Raw genomic sequence first — 18,290 nt, 5'->3', positions numbered from 1 at the left:
GAGTCTTAATAATAACCTAGCTATAATAAACATCACATACTGGCCCAACATCCTGTTTCATGCAGATAAATATGAAATGAAAGAGAAAGTCTTTTCTTGAGACTTAATTTATAAAAACAGAGTCATTAATGTTTGTTTCCTGCTCTGATTTTCTCTCACAGTTAGAGCAGATCCAGAAGCACACGTGGTACCTGTAAGTACATCCACCTGTCGTTTCTTTTCCTGTTTCTGTCAGTGTCTGTATATGAATGTCCACATCAAGTGAGTTTATAGAAGAAAACACGCAGCAGCAGATAATACAGTAACAATAATGGTAATAATAATACACTCATCAAAGCCAGTTCTTGATGGAAACCTCTCAGAAAAGAAGCAGCTTCATTAGTCCTGAGATCAAACGTCAGGACGCTGCGTCCTAATGGACCTCTGATCTCTAATGGATTCACTATTTCTGGGCTTCAAAAAGCAGAATTCTGTTAATGACTCGATATAACGTTTGACTGAAAGATCAGCAAACTGATTCTTTATTAAATTTTTCACATCACTCAGCGCTGGTTTCTTATATATACAGTTTGGCTTTTATTTTTGGAGTTTTTCTATCAGTAATTATATTATTGTTCTCGCCAAAGTAAGAGCTGGGATCTGGGAACTCAGAAATCAGATGGGTCAATGAACACGAGCAGTCAGACGATCATCCGGGTCAGAGACAGTTTATCCAGATTATTTTTAGGGTGATAATTTTAAGGTTCATTTCTTTTTCGGGAGAGTTTGTCTGACCTGCAGGTTTGTTTCCAACCTGTCTGACAGTCTGACTATTCATGTTTCGACCCCACACCTCATGACACTGAAACACTAAAATCAATGTTTTTAAGTGCAATTTTTATTATTATTGATAAATAATAATTGGCAAAACTATAAAACTACAGCATCTAATTAATTGTATCTGAAATACGTCCTTTGTCCACATGTGACCAGTTCAACTAAAAGGTCCAAGTCGTAATTCACAAGAAAAAACTGCAAAGAACTTAAGTTGTTTTTATTTCTATCGACCAATATCACAAATCGTAAAACTGCCTCAAGGTGGTTTTAAGGTTTTCTGATAATCATGTGGCTCGTCAGTGAGTTGCATGTGTTGTGTTGCAGAGCTGGGAAGAACGAGCCTGAGCCGGAGCAGCCCGTCCCCAGGAAGGTGGCCATCAGGACGCTGGCTGCGGCCGAGGAGATCGACCCCGACGTACTGGAGAGCATGCACTCTCTGGGCTGCTTCAGAGACAAGGACAAACTGACCAAAGACCTGCTGTCTGAGGAGTGAGTGAGGAGGAGGAGGAGGAGAAGGGGGAGGAAGGGCGGAGGGAGTGAAGAAGTGCTAAAACCACAGAGGAAGCAGATTAAAGTGAGAGGGAGGGAGGGAGGGTGAAGGAGCTGAGAGGGGCAGACAGACTGTCACTTTGATGAATTCTTCTATTTAATACGTCTTGTGATGATGGAGCGTCTCACTGTCCCTCTCTTAACCAATGGGCTCTCGAGCTGATTGCGAAACTCTCTCTGGCTGTCTCCTCTCTTCAGTGACAACCAGGAAAAGATGATCTACTTCCTCCTCCTGGACCGTAAAGAGAGATATCCCAGCCACGAGGACCAGAACCTGCCGCCGCGCAACGAGATCGGTAGGTCACAAAAAAAACTGCACATGAAGGCAACGCTGACTTGTACACAAATCCACACTCCAGGAACATTTGACGGAAAGAAACCTGAAGGTGGCTAACATTAACCACAGCTCAGAGACGTCACTTTGAGCTGTGCTTTCTGGGATTCCCCTCCTGCCAGAGGAGCTGATAAACCACAACTGCATCACTGTGGTTGTTTAAAGAGCAGATGGAAATCTTCTATTTGTTGACCTCCGGTAGTTGAAGACGAGCCGCTGCAGCAGGAGGCAGAAGAGTTGACAGACATCTTTACATCACCTCTCCAGCAAATAAAACGCCGGTCATGTCTCGTTTTTGGGGAAAAGGGGAAGCGACATAAATCAGATGTGATTGATAAAGCAAATTTATTTGGTAATGAGGAGATAGAATAAAGATACAATCAATGATTAAGAAGAAGTGAAAGAGGGGTGAACGAGTGCTTCTAAATCAAAGAATTAAATATAACAAAAAGAGGACTATATAAACAAGTTGTTTTCAAACTGACTTTCTAAAGCAAAAATAAAATGGAAAGAGAAACCTGTCTATCTGTGTAACACAGGAAACAGCAGCCCTGTTTCTAGTGGCATTAACACAAGAAACTTTCCTGTGGCTGCAACAATATTACATTATTTTCCACCTTTCAAATGCTCTAAAGTTTAAATAGACTTTAGAGAACAGTGGGGAGTTCAGGGAGCGTTGGACTGCGGAGCTTTCCTTAGCAAATAGACAGAGCCAGGCCGACTCTGCCTGAGCGTTTAGCTCCACTGGTAGATTATATATTTCCTTTTTTATTCATGACATTCCCTCGACTTTTAACCTCGGATCAAATAAACAGTTGTTAAGATAAAAAAAGAAAAGAAGGTTCATTTTGTTTGGTTTCTGACTTGTTTCTTTTTGTCTTTCCTTCCTCGCCCTTTGATCTTCTGTCCTCACCCTGAACCCGCTCAGCAGACCCTCCCAGGAAGCGTGTGGACTCGCCCATGTTGAGCCGCCACGGCAAACGGAGGCCGGAGAGGAAGTCCATGGAGGTGCTGAGCGTCACGGAGGGCGGGTCTCCCGTACCGGTACGGCGAGCCATCGACATGGCAACACACGGTCAGAGGTAAGAGGCGTGAAACCTGCACGTGTGGTCATGAGCATGGACAGACATGTTTGACACACGCAGGTCAGTCCAAGAGATTTGCTGTTGTTCGGAGTGTTATTGATGATTATTGTGATCAGTTATCAGTTTGATAAATAATGTATTTAACCCCAGGGGAGGGGGGACAGAGAGGGGGGAGGAGGTGCAGCTCTTTTCAAATTCATGACACATGTCGCCGTCTGTTTTGACCACGATACAACCTCCACTGTGAGGTCTGTCCCTCGCTGTAAACCCCTCCCTCCTCCGCTGACCTGACGTTAAATACATGACGCATCTTTCTCTCTGTGCTGGTTCAGGATGTACAGACGAGGCATAAACTCCTCCCGTCTCAGACGCTCTGCCAGAGACTAACGGCGCTCTCTTAGCTCTGGCGGACGGTCACATTGTTCAGTTGTTGAAATGCATGAGCGGGACTCTGAGGTTTGTGCGCTGTGTGTGTGTAAAGTGTGCATGGAGCATGCGGTCAAAGAGGACAAGAAGCATCTGTAAACCTGACATGTGTTTGGCAAGTTGGTGCTTAAAGTTACAAAAACAGAGAGTTGTAATTTTTACAGTATCTGAAATACATGATTAAAATCCTGTGAAGGTCCAAATAAATAAATTCTCGTAAAGATAAAAAGCCAAGAACGAAGCCTGGACACTCTTCACTCTGCATGAACTCCTGATTACTGCATGTGATCAATAACGGAGAAGAATCACCGCCATTAGAGGAAAGTCTCACCAGGGATTTTTCTCTCAGTATTTACTGAGCAGCTCATGCTAATCGAGTTTCTGTATGTTTTAGCTCATTTAGTACAAATTACTGAACTCTGGAGCTTTACATCTTCCATGTGTTGTTCCCTCTGAGCTGGCAGCTGTTTGTAGCAGTTCATTTCCATATGTCTGAAAGGTCCCTGGCTGGAACTGAAGCAGCTGTTAATGTATGTGGTGTAAACACTAAAACACTAACTTGTGTTCTTTGGCATAAATAAAAATGACAAGTTGTTCGGCCTTAGAAATACAGGAAAACCTCATTTTATTCTTTGCTCAGTAAAATCTCGTAATTTAAGTTTAACTTACAGTCACACTAAACATCCAGCTGATCGTTTACTTAACTCTGTTTAAGTCATTTAGAATTATTGTTATATTATTTGCATGTTTCCCAGCATGCATTGCATTCAGGTTAACTTTCTTTTAATCTAATCTGAAGTAAGTCACATGACGGAGGCCATTAGATTTGTTTTTATACGTGTCACGTGGTTCTCTGATCAGACACTTCCTGTAGTGTAAAACAATTCGATTTTGGAGGATCTTAACTTAAGAAATGAAATCGCCTGACTCTTTGAGTATTTTCAGCTTTTGCTTATTGCTTATTGATCCAGAGCTTTCTCATCAACAAACTGATCAACAAACCATCATGATGATCCCTGTAATGGAAAATGAATAGTCTCAATGTGTTGGTTTTCAATGCTGACGGAGATAAATGCAAAATAATGGCTGCTACAGAGTTTCAAAATACAAGTATGCTCTATGTTCTTGACAGGTAAGGACGGCTGTCCACAAAATCATTTACCAAGTCTTTTTAAAGTATATAAACTTTTTTAAAAGTCGTTTTTCAAAGTGTTTAAAGGACGATAGAAACACACAGAAACAGAGCAGCAGGATTCAACTGCGACAAAAAAAAAAAAAACGATATGAGGCGAGAATCTGATCATAAAGTGAAGAGTGATGATGTAGAGTAAAACCACACGTACTTAATAAAATATAAAACAAGAGGATTAAAAAGAAAGGGTAAAAGGATGACATCACAGCGGTCGATCTGAGCCTCGGCCTCGAATCTGCGTTCATGTGGACGGTGTTAGTGCCTTTGAGCAGGGCAGTCACAGCTCTGCCATATTCATCAAGACCAGACAAAAAGAATTACCTTTCACCTGCTGCACGAGCAGCTTTGATCCCACAGTCTGCGCAGTTCTGACAGAGGAAGAAAGGACAGTTGTTTCAGAAGATAGTTTTTCATTTAACCTTCACATTTATTTAAACTTTTAACTAGTGAAACCCACGAGAATAAAGCGCAGAAGTCGCACGGAAGAGTTTATATATATGAATCCAGTCAGTGGCGCCGGCAGCTGCAGACCAACCGACAGCAGCTGAATACCAGGCTACAATATCGCATTATACACTTTATTTATCCCCGAGAAACGTGCAGTAAAAGTCGAAATTAAGCAACTGGCTCGTTCATTTAGCAGCTTCACCATCATGAGAACAGTTGTCTAACTAACCACTAAAGACAGTAATAACAATACGCAACATCAAGACCAAAACAAGCTGCTACAATAAACAATCAAAAACCACATGAGACAGTAAAATTAAAATCTTATTATTCCTGCCTGAAGTTTATTCTGCATCTGAGCGTTACATCGCATCAGTTCCAGTATCTGCTGATGATGGATGTTTAAACCTCATCTCCTGCTCTCCCCTTCGATCTAGACTCCTGACGTCAGTGAGTGGACGCAGCCACAGAATAAGACGGGATCTGCTTTAGTCACAAAAAGACAGGATGTTGAGTTAGAGAGGAAATAATCCGCTCACACGGACTGAGCACCTGACAGGTCGAGTTAGGGAACAACAGAGTGAGGATAAAGATGGAAGCCATGAAGATCTGGTGATTAACTCTAATAAAATTGAAGCGTTATGTTTTAAATCTTTCCCCTGCGCTGCTGTTTGAAGTGTTTTGTTTCATGCTAAAGAAACATGAAGGTGACACGTCGGCAGATTTTAACCCGGGAGGACGGAAACACCTGACGTGATGTTTATAGTGATGATTGAATTTCAAAGTGTTTTGATCCAAATTGGAAAAAATGAAGCGTTTTGAATTTGTTCCAGCTCCGACTTCTTTTTCCATAGCGACGCTGGCAGACGCTCATGGGTAATGTAGTATTTAAAGCCATCCACCACAATGATGTCATAGGCAACACGTCGCTCAGAAAAATAAATAGTAATAATTAAAACAGATGGTTTTTATCTAATTAAAAAAAAGGTCAAATGTGTCACAACAAACCTTTATAAAGGTCATATACATATACAGATACACCCCGGCCTACAGATCAGATCCTCCACACGTAAAGTTTTATTTTCAGTGAAAATAAAAACACAAAAATGACCACCTACAGTTGTGACTCATATCTGCCAAAATAATTGAAATCAGATTTTTTTTTTGCAGCCTTAGTCATAACATAAATCTATAATATTGTGAAATCATCCAAGAGACAAAATTAATTCACACTGAACACATGGTTGTAGAGGTTTGGTGACACTGTAACCGCTAACACGCTAGCCAGTGGCGGAACATGCTAGCACCAGTCCGTCACAGTAGCTTCTGTGCTTCTTGTTTTACGGATTGTGCTTCATTTAATTCAATAAAAAGTTACAGCAGCAGGTAAAAGGCTTCCTGTCTGTGAGCTAGCTCTTTAGCTTTGGTTGCTAACTGCACAGTAGGATGAGACAGTTTACTCTTTCGGTTTACACTCAGATCTTCGTGCCCTCCGCTGCCTCGGATTGACTTGGGCGATATCCAAAATTTAATATCTCGATGCAGCTCCAGCACAAATATCGCAATATATTGTTCAATATTTCTAGCAGTGGTTGTAGTGGGTTGTATTTTATGTTTCTGTTGTTTATTCTTTAGATAATGAACAGTTATAATTATTGTATTTTTGCTGCCACTAAACAGCAGTTCAAAGTTCTATGTCTCACCTGCCTGAGGTTCAATGTACAATAAGCAAAGCAGTGAAATGATCAGTCATTCAGTTTTATGGAACATGGACTGAAGCAGAGCCGTGGATCAGTCTCACTCTCAGATTGTGACGTCGTGTTTGTGGTAACGAGGTTTGGACTGAGGTAGAAAAACACTGATCCTCCTGATTCTCACAAACACGAAACTGATCGTTGACTCTTATTTTCCCGCTGCGACGCGGCGCCTGAAGATCAGCTCCGCCCAGCAGGAGTCGCCCGATGTGCTGTAGCAGCAGGTGTAACGGCCTGTTCGGCCTCTGCTCGCTGACGGAGATAATCAAGCCGAACATCAGACGCGTTCGGAGATGAAAACACGCACAGATAGTTTCTTCACAGCGACGGAGCCTGTGAACGTCCCACTGACTCCAGCATGACCCATGAATGTGCTTCCCCTCCTGGGTTTTGTCTCCTGATTTCTGAGTCCATGCATGTGTGAGGTTTTTGTGTCGCTCTTTGTCTCATGGTGATCGTGTTTGTTCCGCAGTGATAACTTTTGTTTGTTTCTTTGAGTGCTGCATGCTGTATCTTAGGATTCCCCTTATGTGACTGCCTTTCTGTCTGTCTCCTGATTTTCTGTCTGCCCCTTTTTAGCAAATCTGTTTTCAGTAAAAGCTTGGATATCACAAACGCTAACTGCAGCAAGGAGGAAAGGTATTGGTCTGCTCCGTTTGTTCCTCCGTTTGTACGTAGAGTCAACTCCATTTTGTTCCTTTTGATTTTCCCATCCATTAATTTAGTTTCCTGTGTTGTCTCCAGTGTCGGCTGTGGTTCTTTACACGTGTTTGTCTTTCACTTTTAAATGTTGCATGTCATTTTTCCTAAAACGTGTCTTTGTGTTAGTAAAGTGTAGAAATCTGTCTTTTACAATTTTACAAAAGAAGCAAAATTCAAACTTTTAAAAACATCACAGATCAAATCCAGTCAAAAAAAAATCTCTGCAATCTCCAGAAAAACACAAAAAATATGTCAGGATCATTTCCTGTGTTGGAACTACCTGAAATAAACGTCAGTGTCTGTTTAGTGAAATGAAAAATAAAACCTCAGGTCGTGAATAGAAACAGGAAATCTGAAGATGAAATCAGAGCAGAGCAGTAAAAACCCCAAGAGGCAAGTCTTTTTTTTTTCTTTTTTTCACTAAAAAACAAACAAAAAAAAATTTTCTTTGCAGAATTTTTTTCAATTTTTTTGTGAAATTTTATTTTTATTTTCAATTATGACAAAAACCCCTGAGAGGCAAGTGAAAAAATATATTTTGGGGGGGCAATCATTTTTCAATTTTTCTTTTTTTCTTCCCTAAAAACAAAATCACTTGCATCTCGGGGTGTTTAAAAAAAAAAAAAGAGAGAAACTTAGACAAACATTAGAAATTACCCATGATGCATATTCCTAAATGTAGATGTTTCAGACTCCCAGCATTAGAAATCATAAATTGAAGTGTGTCTCTCGTGACCTCCAGGATGGGAAACACCAGATTTATATATATAATATGTAATAATAATATGATTTAATTAATATAAATTATGATTTATATTTACATACAGAATAAATCTGACCTGTTTCTTTGCCTGTTATCTGAGCTGTGCCACGTCTGAGCACAACATCACAGTAAATGAAGCTGGTGTGTCACGTTTCAGCATCAGAGGATCCAAAAAAACAAACCGGCAGCAGAGCAGTCGCACTGACACTGACGCTGGATCAGTGTTCGCTGTGAGAGAGAAGCAGCAGGAAACGATCGACTCTGTGAAATCAGAAAAATAGCACACTCTCCCTCTCTGCACCCACTTCCTCTTTGACGTTCCTCCCTCGGCCCTCGGGGGGCGAGGAGGAGAATTTTTAGGTCAACTTTCTCGGCTTCTTTCTCTCTCGCTCCCCCTCCTTCCCTCAACCTACCTCCACTCCTCATTGTCAGCGTGTGTGTGTGTGTGTGTGTGTGTGTGTGTGTTTATATTTGTTTGTACTCTGCCGATCTGTTCTCTGAGTGAAGCATGGGGAGGAGGAGGGGGTGATGGCGGTGTGATTTTCGGCCTCCCTGTGTGGCTGACCTTCCGCAGGAGAAGCTCCGTTTGTCGATGGATGCGCGGCCCGGCGGAGATTAGCATAAATTAATTGCCAGGAATGCAGATGGAGCACAAACAGGAGATGGAAATGAGTCTTCCACTCCCTCTGAATAGCCCTTTATCTCCCTCATCATCTAATTGGGGAGATCCATAAAATGAAGCTTGTTGCGTCCTCCGCCGACACTCGCTCTCTCACACTCACCACCAGTGATGAGCTGTGAATTCATTTTCACATTTCAAAGAGGAGCCGGCTCCAGCTTCCTGCTCGTGGACGGGATGGTCGTCACAGTTAATGAGTTGAATGTTAATAGAAGCCGCTCTCTGAACAGTCCGACGGCGGAGAGTCTCCTCGCCGTCATTTATCCAGGGCTGTTGTTGTTGTTGTTGCTGTTGTTGTTGTTGTTGTTGTTGTGCGCCGGCAGACACACAACTCTCCCTCAGCACTTCCTCAGTGTTAGTCCACACAGCAGATCCAGCAGATTGACTCACAGGAAGAGCAACTCATATTAATGTGTATTTAAGTTTTATTAGTTAAAACTGAGACAATTCATCCACAACAGACCTCAGTTTATCCATTCAGCTTCATTACGAAACGACAAAACTCAAAGACTTCATTTCTTAAAGACTTAGACACTTTTGACTTTTAGACCTAAGCAGTCATTAGCTTAGCTTAGCTTAGCTTAGCTTAGCTTAGCTGGACTGGAGGTTGTCAGACAAATAGTTCTTCAACAACTACAACTTGTTACTTATATGAAGACACATGAAACCTGCCGCCTCAGACCTCGTGCAGCTCTTGAATGATACGATCAATATCAGAAGAGAAGGTCATGACTGATTTTACTTCCACATATTGGTATTAAAATATCAAAAATTAAATAATCAATATATTAAACTATTAAGATAAAAAGAGATTTGAGAGTTTTGTTTTTCTGCCCATTAATTTAGTGCGTTAATTTCCTGTGTTTCCCCCAGTGTGGGCTGGAGTTTTTTTAAATGTGCCGTGTCATTTTACCCTGAAACGTCTCTTTGTACAAGCAAACTGTAGAAATCTGTCTTTTACATTTTCACAAAAGAAGCAAAATTCAAACTTTAAAAACATCACAGAGCAAATCCAGTCAAAAAAAAAAAAAAAATCTCCAGCAATCTCCAGAAAAACACAAAAGAAATGTGCCAGGATCATTTCTTATCTGAGTCAGCGTCTCGTTTAGTGAAATGAAAAATAGTGTTGCCTCGTTCAATAGATACAGGTCGAGTTATAACAGAAAAAAAAAAGCAGGAAATGTGAAGATTATGTCAGAGCTTTAAAGAAAGAAGTGTCACTAAAAACTACAATGTTTGTCTGCAAACTGACAAACTGTGAAACGTGGCGACCAGTTCCACCACAAACCATCTCAGTAAATTATAATTAATTATATAATAATTATATAATTATAATTAAGAAACCCATAGGATCAGAACTGTAACGGGACAGCTTGACTTTTAGTAACGTTCCAGTGTCAGGAGTCACCAACAAGCAGCTAAAGAACTAAACTGAAACACTGGGTGTAAATAAACATCATGAAACTGACGGGGGCAGTTTCTCCCTGTGAGACGTCAACGTGAAGGGACGGCTTCTGTTTGTTATAATCTGCCTCATGATGGGTTGTTCAGAGAGAGAAGAGGGAGAAAAAAGGGAGGAAATAATGACGATAATGAAAATGATATTAGAAGGAACAAAAGTAGCAGCGTTTTACCATCGAGCTCCATCGCGGGTTAGAGCTGGAAACAGTGTGAAACTGTCTCCAATGACGACAGTGCAGCTGTGAAAACTGATTTAATACCACTGATGTCATCCCTCGTGTGTGTGTGTGTGTGTGTGTGTGTGTGTGTGTGTGTAAAGGGGGGGGGTCATATTTAGGTATGATTTACTGTTTTCATTTTTCACTTCCAACAAAACCAAATTGTTTATGGGCAATTAAATCCCAAAGTCTTCAAAGACGTCAGCAGGCCTGCATGATTTTTGGTGAAAAGTCTGTGTGTGTGTGTGTGTGTGTGTGTGTGTGTGTGGTGTGTGTGTGTGTGTGTGTGTGTGTGTGTTGTGTGTGTGTGTGTGTGTGTGTGTGTGTGTGTGTGTGTGTGTGTGTGTGTGTGTGTGTGTGTGTGTTGATCCAGAAAGAAAAAAAAGACGACATTTGGGAAAAACAGAGAAAGAGATGAAAAGTTAATGACACGTGAATGAAAAATGGAAAAGCTCATGAAGAGAAGAGAAACAGCGCTAATGAATTTTACTGTGTGTGTGTGTGTTGTGTGTGTGTGTGTGTGTGTGTGTGTGTGTGTGTGTGCACACACGCTATAATGCTGACGTGTTTAACTCCGGATGTTCTTCATGTTTGAGAGTCAGTGAATGTTACAGGAGTCACTAGTTTTGTGGCAACTGAGCTCTGACTCTTTTATCCAAAGTGTTAAACACACACACACACACACACACACACACACACACACACACAACACACAACAAACAGGAACTAATAAGGGTTTGTAAAAACAGCAGCAGATGATCTGTCGTCATCTGAGTCTCTTCTCTCTGCCTGAGATCAGATCAGCTGTTTCCATGTGTTTCCGTGTGTGTGTGTGTGTGTGTGTGTGTGTGTGTGTGTGTGTGTGTGTGTGTGTGTGTGTGTGTGTGTGTGTGTGCGTGTTGTTGTTGTTGTGTGGAGCAGTGTTTTGTGTGTGTAGTGATCTCACTATGTGTGTGTTTGTGTGTGTGTAGATCGCGGTCGATCAGCGGAGCGTCCTCCGGTCTGTCCACCAGTCCTCTCAGCAGCCCCCGGGTAAGTGTCCGTCTCTCCCACGCACTGATTGGTTTTCCCACAATGCACTTCACTGGCCTGGCTCTGCTGGCTGTCCTTCACTTCAGCCTCTCATCGGCAGCTCATGCTCTCGACTGTGGACTTCATCATCAGCCTGTGTGACGTACAGTAGAGCCTCAGTCAGGTCGAGTCCATCTTTATCCAGACGCTTCAGAAACACCTGCAGAGAAACAGGAGAGAGTTAAATACAGAGTCACAACAGGTGAGGTAATGTAGCAGTTAAAGAGGACAGGTGAAGCAGTCTGGGAAATGTAGGAACCCTTACACCTCACAAATATACAGCTTCCTTTTTAAAAAGTCTCAGTTTTAATTTTACTAAAACACGTGTTCACCGTAGTTTTTATCAAACAGGAGGAAATAGAGCATTTGATGGGGACTATTTTCAGCGGCGGATTCTTACACATTTTGATGCAGGATGGTGTGTGTCTCACCAACATCACTGCTGATGTGTGAGTCCGTTAGATTTGGGTTGAATGTAAAAACTGTAGGTCGTAAACAAACATTCAGTTAAATCCTTTTATCCAAAATAAAGTATTTGAAAAGAAAAAATCCCGACAGATTTCACAGTAATTAATTCCCCTGACAAACTGAAGTCATAGCTTTTAACTTTTAACCTTTACCAGAGTCAGTTATCAGTTTATTACAAACACCCAGTAAATCTAATGAAGTCTAATACGATAATAAATCCTCCTTCATGGGAATGATGATGTTTATGTTGCTTTATACTGAGAGGTGTTTCTAATATTTTGTCCACCACATTTATTTCAGTGAAGACAATCATGATAAGCAATATTCTAAAAGTCTTTTAATAAATATATAATAACAGAGTGAAAATAAAAGGTCTAAAATATAAATACATATGTATAAAAGAATAAACACTTCTGCACAAATGATTATAATCTTCTAAAAACATTAAGACGTTAAATTTGAACTCTCTCTTATTAATCATAAGAGGTGAAAACTCTCAGGATGAAGCTAAGACAGTGACACCAGTGTCGACTCACACAGTTTATTCAGGTGGTGACGCTGCTCAATGTGTAATTATGAGAAATATCAAAGGTTGGATTCTCCTTTGATTTCCTGTGATGACATAACAGACGTGTGCAGTGAGCGACATCGCTGATGTTTCACAGATTTTACCTGATGAAAATATAAACGCTCACAGAGCTGAGAGCGTCACAGGGTGAATCACCGGCCGCCGCTCGTCCTCTCATCAAGGTCGTGATGCGACCCGGCCGTGGCTCTGAGTCAGGCCCCCGCTGTACGTCACAGAGCTGCAGATGAGGGCGGGGGGACCGGAGCTAGAGATTAATGCCCACACAGAGCAGCTTCTCAGAGGAGCTGTGGAATCCATCCGTCACTCTCGGGAGGAAGAGCTCAGCAGAAAGGTTAACCGTGCAAATCAACCTGCAGCTCCTGCAGCCTCCGTCCGGAGCTGCAGTCTGAAGCTCCGCCCTCGGCAAGGACACACGGCTGTGCATCATCAAACGCTCACTCTCCTTTTCATTATGAATGTGATTGTTTTATTCTTCCAGGCGCAGTATATTCTGCCTGTCTGAATGCAAAGTGAAGAAGAGGCAGATTTTAGTCTGCAGCTGCTGTTTCATTATGAACTGTTTAAAGAGTGATGAATGAAAGTCATCAGGCCTCATGCAAGAACTTTTTCCTAAACTTTTCTCAACCTTGTTTCGTCAGTGAGGTTTGATCGTACGAGTCGGATTCATCAGACTTCACAAACTCACTGTAAATCACTTGTTTCAGCCGCCTGTTGGTGAGGAAGTGTGTTTGGGAGAATTAATCAGAAGTTACTGGCACTTCTGATTTTCTGTGCTCAGATTTTATTAAAGAGTAAAAGGACGAATTTCAAACGAGCAGAGCTGTAAGTCGTGAAATCAGCAGGGTGTCGGTGTCAGTGGTTACTTCAGCTACCGCCGGCTTCCCGCCACAGAGACAGAACATGACATGGAGGTTTGTTCGGGCAAAGTTTTCCATGACTGAACTGCGAGGTGACAGTTTCAGAGACGGACGAGATCTTCTCCAGACAGAAAACATGAAAATACTCTAATGCAGATAATAAATTGTGTCTGATATGGTTTGTTTTTTTTTTTGTTTACAAAAATCTAAAATCTATGAATATCCAAATATTGTTCATTTCAAAAGTTTAACTACTTTAACTACTACTACCAGACTTCTTGTGACGTCACCGAATCCTGCAGGTTTATCCAGGTGTTGAAGGAGATTTAAGATTTAAGAAACGTTGTCCCTTTAAGAGATAGAAGCTGTTTTCACTTTTCAAGCTCAAACACTAAAGTGAAGTAACAGTGATCGAAACAGATTTTTATACAGAGTGAAACTTTAATTTTACATTTCAGTTTTTCATCTTTGACTTTATTCGACTGCGTCAACCCTCCGTGATGTTTCCCAACATCTGCTTTCAGAGAAGCAGCAACTACAGCTTCTGTTAACTGACATGTTGTGTTTAAGTTCCTCAGTTAAAACAAGTGTTCCTCCCTCTGTAGAAAGAGGCCGACTATCTGAACACGACTCGTACGATAAACCTGAACCTGTCACGAGAAAATTCCCTGAAAATGTTTTGTTATTTCTAAAGTGAATCTTTGTGTGAGCGGTTCTTGCATGAAGCCTGTAACACGATCTGCTAAAGAAGACGAGAGTGTGTAAGTTTGTGATTCTGGTGTTGAAACTCTTCCACACACACACACACACACACACACACACACGTTTCCTGCTCATTGACATGATACAAGAGCATCACCTCATGTTAATCAGTTGTCATGAGAACGGACTGACGAGGTCCCTGTCTCCTCAGTGATCCGCTCATTCATTCCACAGCATTGTGCATCAGCACTGTGCATGCTCTCCGGCCGCTTTCCCAGGTGGAGGGTGAAGCTAAACCTGTTAGCTTTCGAGCTGGTTCACTTGGTGGTAATTAGGGATGCACCGATGTGTCGGGCGGTAACCATAGATACGCCTCTGTCAACTCACGTCCTGGTGTGTAGGGAACGTAAAGAGTGAGTGCTGAAGGTAAATGTGATGCGTCGTCATGTAACTTCTGAAACGGCTGCATAATGCATCGTCTTTATTTTAATAATAGAAAATATATGTGACATTTTTCTTTAATTATAGAATTGTTTTAAAAAAAAAAAAAAAAAGAAGAAAAACCTCAAGAATCAACATCAAAGGCGGTTCATTTGTTTCCCGCCACATTTCTCAACTTCTCACCAAATTTCAAACAGATTTAGAAAATAGCTGCGACTCTGAGTTGTGTTTTAAAACCCTGTTCAACAGACGGTCAAACAGTCTGTCAGTTCCTGTCAGTGAGGTTTAGTCTCGGTGCATCCCTACTGTTGTGTCATGAATGCTCCACTGCTGCCTCCTGATTGGCTGATCACGGTGCTAATCGCATGTTCTGTTTTCTTTCTTTCTTGCACTCTCACCACTTCCTGCCTGCTCCACCTCTCAACCTTTCTGCCACGCTCCTTTTTTTATTTTATTTTTTCTATTTTTTTGGGAATGGCCTGGCTGTGGCCTTGCTCTCTCATTGGCTGACCCTGCTGTCACGTCAAACGGTGCATGACCAATCGCAGCCCCATCGTCGGTTTTTCATTCCGCCCCAGTCCCCAGACCTGTGTCAGTCCCCCAACTGCAGCCCCACCCACTCCCCCGAGGTCCGCCTCAACGGGGTGGGGCCCCGCACGCCCAACTCCTACCAGCCAAAGATGGGGTCCCCCCTCATGCACCCTCGCACGCAGACCCTCCCCGCCAAGCCCAAAGTGTCCGAGAAGCCCCTGCAGACCACCAGGTCCAACCCGCTCCCCAACTCAGCCCAGACCCCCTCCACCCCCAAATCAGAGCCCTCCACGCCCTGCCAGTCTCTGGCTCCCTGCACCCCCAACAGCCCCCGGGTGAGACGCCACCCTCCCCTGACCGTCCCCCCAAAACTCTCCATCCCTCTCTCCCCCGTGCCTCCTATGTCTCCCCTCCGCCGCCACCACCTCCACCCTGACCACAACGGCAAATCTGTCCCCATCACGCAGGTGACCCCTCACCCCTCCCCAAGGGGGAGCCCTCTTCCCACCCCCAAAGGCACCCCAGTGCACACGCCCAAGGACAGCCCGGCTGGCACGCCCAGCCCAACGCCCCCGCCCAGCCCCTCCATTGGCGGCATGCCCTGGAGGACGCGCCTCAACTCCATCAAGAACAGCTTCCTGGGCTCGCCGCGCTTCCACCGCAGGAAAATGCAAGGTAAGGGGGGGAGGGGGAGGGGGGGTGGCTGAGATTAAATGAGACTTTTGTTTATGGTTCATTCAGCTCATCAGTCTTATCTGTGTGATAATCGATTCAGCGCGGAGTGTTTGTGCAGCTGACTGTAGCTCAGGGGAATAAAAACACATCGTCTCTGCTGCTAATGGCTGAGCTCCGTTCACCTTCTGCAGCCTCGTCGTGACAAACAGCCGCCTCCGGCCACGTCATACACCAGATAACTACCTCATTACAGCGAGTGGGGAAAAAAACATTTCTTACTTTGCTGCGGTTTATCTCGTTTTCCTACAGCAGGAGCCGTGAACATGAACCGGACCACGACGAGTCCAAATCCTTCACTCCGACACAGACGAACAGAAGAGACTTTATGTTTCTACAAGCAGGAAGTCGGAGGTTTATGTAGGAAAGAAATCACTCTGTGACCTTTGACCTCTGTTTGCATCCACAGTTCCCACCCAGGAGGACATGTCCAGCCTCACCCCAGACTCCTCTCCAGAGTGAGTGATGCACACCTCACCAGAGTCCGGCTGTGGATGTGTTTATTAAAACACATTTAAAATCCCATTTTTAGAAGAAAAAGGAATTTGTGTCATGTTTTGTGCTATTGTAATTAAATTAGATGATACATTAATCAAAGGTTGTGTATGAACATTGTTTATATTTTGAGATAAATGTGAAAATATCAGGTGTTTCACTGAAAACGCAGCAGAAGTGTCTTATATTTAAGTTTTACATGAAGTTGTAGTCTAAATATTTAGGCAAATACAAATCAAACTTTATATTGATTAACACATTTAATTTGTTCTGTAGTTGTTGCCTTTGGTGTTCAGTGTATCAACAAACATAGAGTTTGTTGTGGAGAAACAGCTGATCTTGTCTGTTCTGTGTCGATGATGTCATCGCGTCTCCTCCTCGCAGACTGGCTAAGAAGTCGTGGTTCGGTAACTTCATCAACCTGGAGAAAGAGGAGCAGATCTTCATCGTGATCAGAGACAAACCTCTCAGCTCCATAAAGGCCGACATCGTCCACGCCTTCCTCTCTGTGAGTCTCTCTTCCTTTGTTCCTCTTCATCATCCTTCATCTGCCTCTTCCTCTGTCCTCAGCTCACTTCACCAGCTTCACAGTTTGACACCGTTACAACAGTTTGAGCAAAAATCTGACAATTTTAATGAAAAATGTCTGATCACGAAAACAAAAGAGCTCATCAGCCCCATCAAACTCCACCGGAGGGTAAATATATCTCCTGAGAAATTCAGAGTAAAGAAACAGTCAAATAAATATTTCTGTCTTTGTGTCTCACCCCTCACGTCGACTCAGCTGTCAATCAAACACACACTGGCCCGCCCACTCTGAGGCTGGAGACTAAAGGAGCATTTCTGATGTTTCTGTTCTTTCTGTAATTGTATAAAACAATGGAAACGATAATGTGTTGTTGCTGACGGTGGATGTGTGTGCAGTCAGAGACAGTGTTGTCACAGTCTGTTCACATCTGTGACGCGTTCACGTGAAGCACATCCAACACACCGTCTACTTCTGCTGCTGTCTCCTTCTCTTACGTCCGTGCTGCATCTCAACTGATGCAGAAGTTGTTTCATCTGTGTTGCTGCTGACTCAGAGACTGTTTACCGGCCAACACCACCTCCCTCCACCCCTCCTCCCTCCCTCCTTCCTTCTCTCTCTCTCTCTCTCTCTCTCTCTCTCTCTCTCTCCCCCCCAGATTCCCAGTCTGAGCCACAGCGTCATCTCTCAGACCAGTTTCCGGGCAGAGTACAAGTCCACAGCCGGTCCAACGGTTTTCCAGAAGCCTGTGAAGTTCCAGGTGGACATCACCTACACCGAGAGCACCAGCGCCACCAAGGAGAACGGCATCTACTCCGTCACCTTCACCCTGCTCTCAGGTGAACGCAGCACGCTGTTCATATATCTGATCACAGACCAGTAGACGTGTTGAGCTGTTGATCTGCAGGTCAAAAGATGTGCAGGATAAAATCAGGATAAATCTGGTAAAAGGGTTTCAGGTGTAACTGCTGAACTCTTAGTCAATTAATCAATTATTAATGGACAGATTACCTTTAATCAGGTAAAGCCAACACTTTACAAATTAAATAAAAACATCAGACACAGTATGAATACTCAAATGAAACACACACACACATAGTGCAGTATCAGTATTTTTACAGTGTAGTATCAGTATTTTTACAGTGCAGTATCAGTATTTTTACAGTGTAGTATCAGTATTTTTACAGTGCAGTATCAGTATTTTAACAGTGTACTATCAGTATTTTTACAGTGTAGTATCAGTATTTTTACAGTGCAGTATCAGTATTTTAACAGTGTACTATCAGTATTTTTACAGTGTAGTATCAGTATTTTTACAGTGCAGTATCAGTATTTTAACAGTGTACTATCAGTATTTTTACAGTGCAGTATCAGTATTTTTACAGTGTAGTATAGGTAGTAAAACTGAAGTAAAGGATATAAGTGCTTCCTCCTCCTCCTCAGGTCAGAGGT

At 42.7% G+C, this 18,290-nt stretch overlaps 1 protein-coding gene across 8 annotated transcripts in view; it reads left to right on the top strand.

Moving 5' to 3' along the window:
* LOC130169188 (serine/threonine-protein kinase BRSK2-like) overlaps positions 1-18,290 on the top strand; it is a 141,051-nt gene that overhangs the window by 100,829 nt on the left and 21,932 nt on the right. For 2 of the 8 annotated variants that reach the window (XM_056375740.1, XM_056375703.1), the window contains exons 9-18: positions 162-193; positions 1,141-1,305; positions 1,564-1,661; positions 2,628-2,781; positions 7,183-7,242; positions 11,398-11,458; positions 15,553-15,760; positions 16,227-16,275; positions 16,697-16,820; positions 17,497-17,677. In XM_056375740.1, the coding sequence (XP_056231715.1) occupies positions 162-193; positions 1,141-1,305; positions 1,564-1,661; positions 2,628-2,781; positions 7,183-7,242; positions 11,398-11,458; positions 15,553-15,760; positions 16,227-16,275; positions 16,697-16,820; positions 17,497-17,677 (1,132 nt within the window). Of the gene's footprint in view, positions 1-161; positions 194-1,140; positions 1,306-1,563; positions 1,662-2,627; positions 2,782-7,182; positions 7,243-11,397; positions 11,459-15,102; positions 15,761-16,226; positions 16,276-16,696; positions 16,821-17,496; positions 17,678-18,290 lie in introns of all 8 variants that reach the window. The other 6 variants (XM_056375712.1, XM_056375688.1, XM_056375684.1 and 3 more) reach the window with 6 other exon arrangements.

Source organism: Seriola aureovittata, chromosome 1, assembly GCF_021018895.1.
Source record: "Seriola aureovittata isolate HTS-2021-v1 ecotype China chromosome 1, ASM2101889v1, whole genome shotgun sequence".
NCBI classification, from domain to species: Eukaryota; Metazoa; Chordata; class Actinopteri; order Carangiformes; family Carangidae; genus Seriola; species Seriola aureovittata.
The sequence above is the reverse complement of the archived record's forward strand: the minus strand, read 5'-3'. Positions and strand labels throughout refer to the sequence as shown.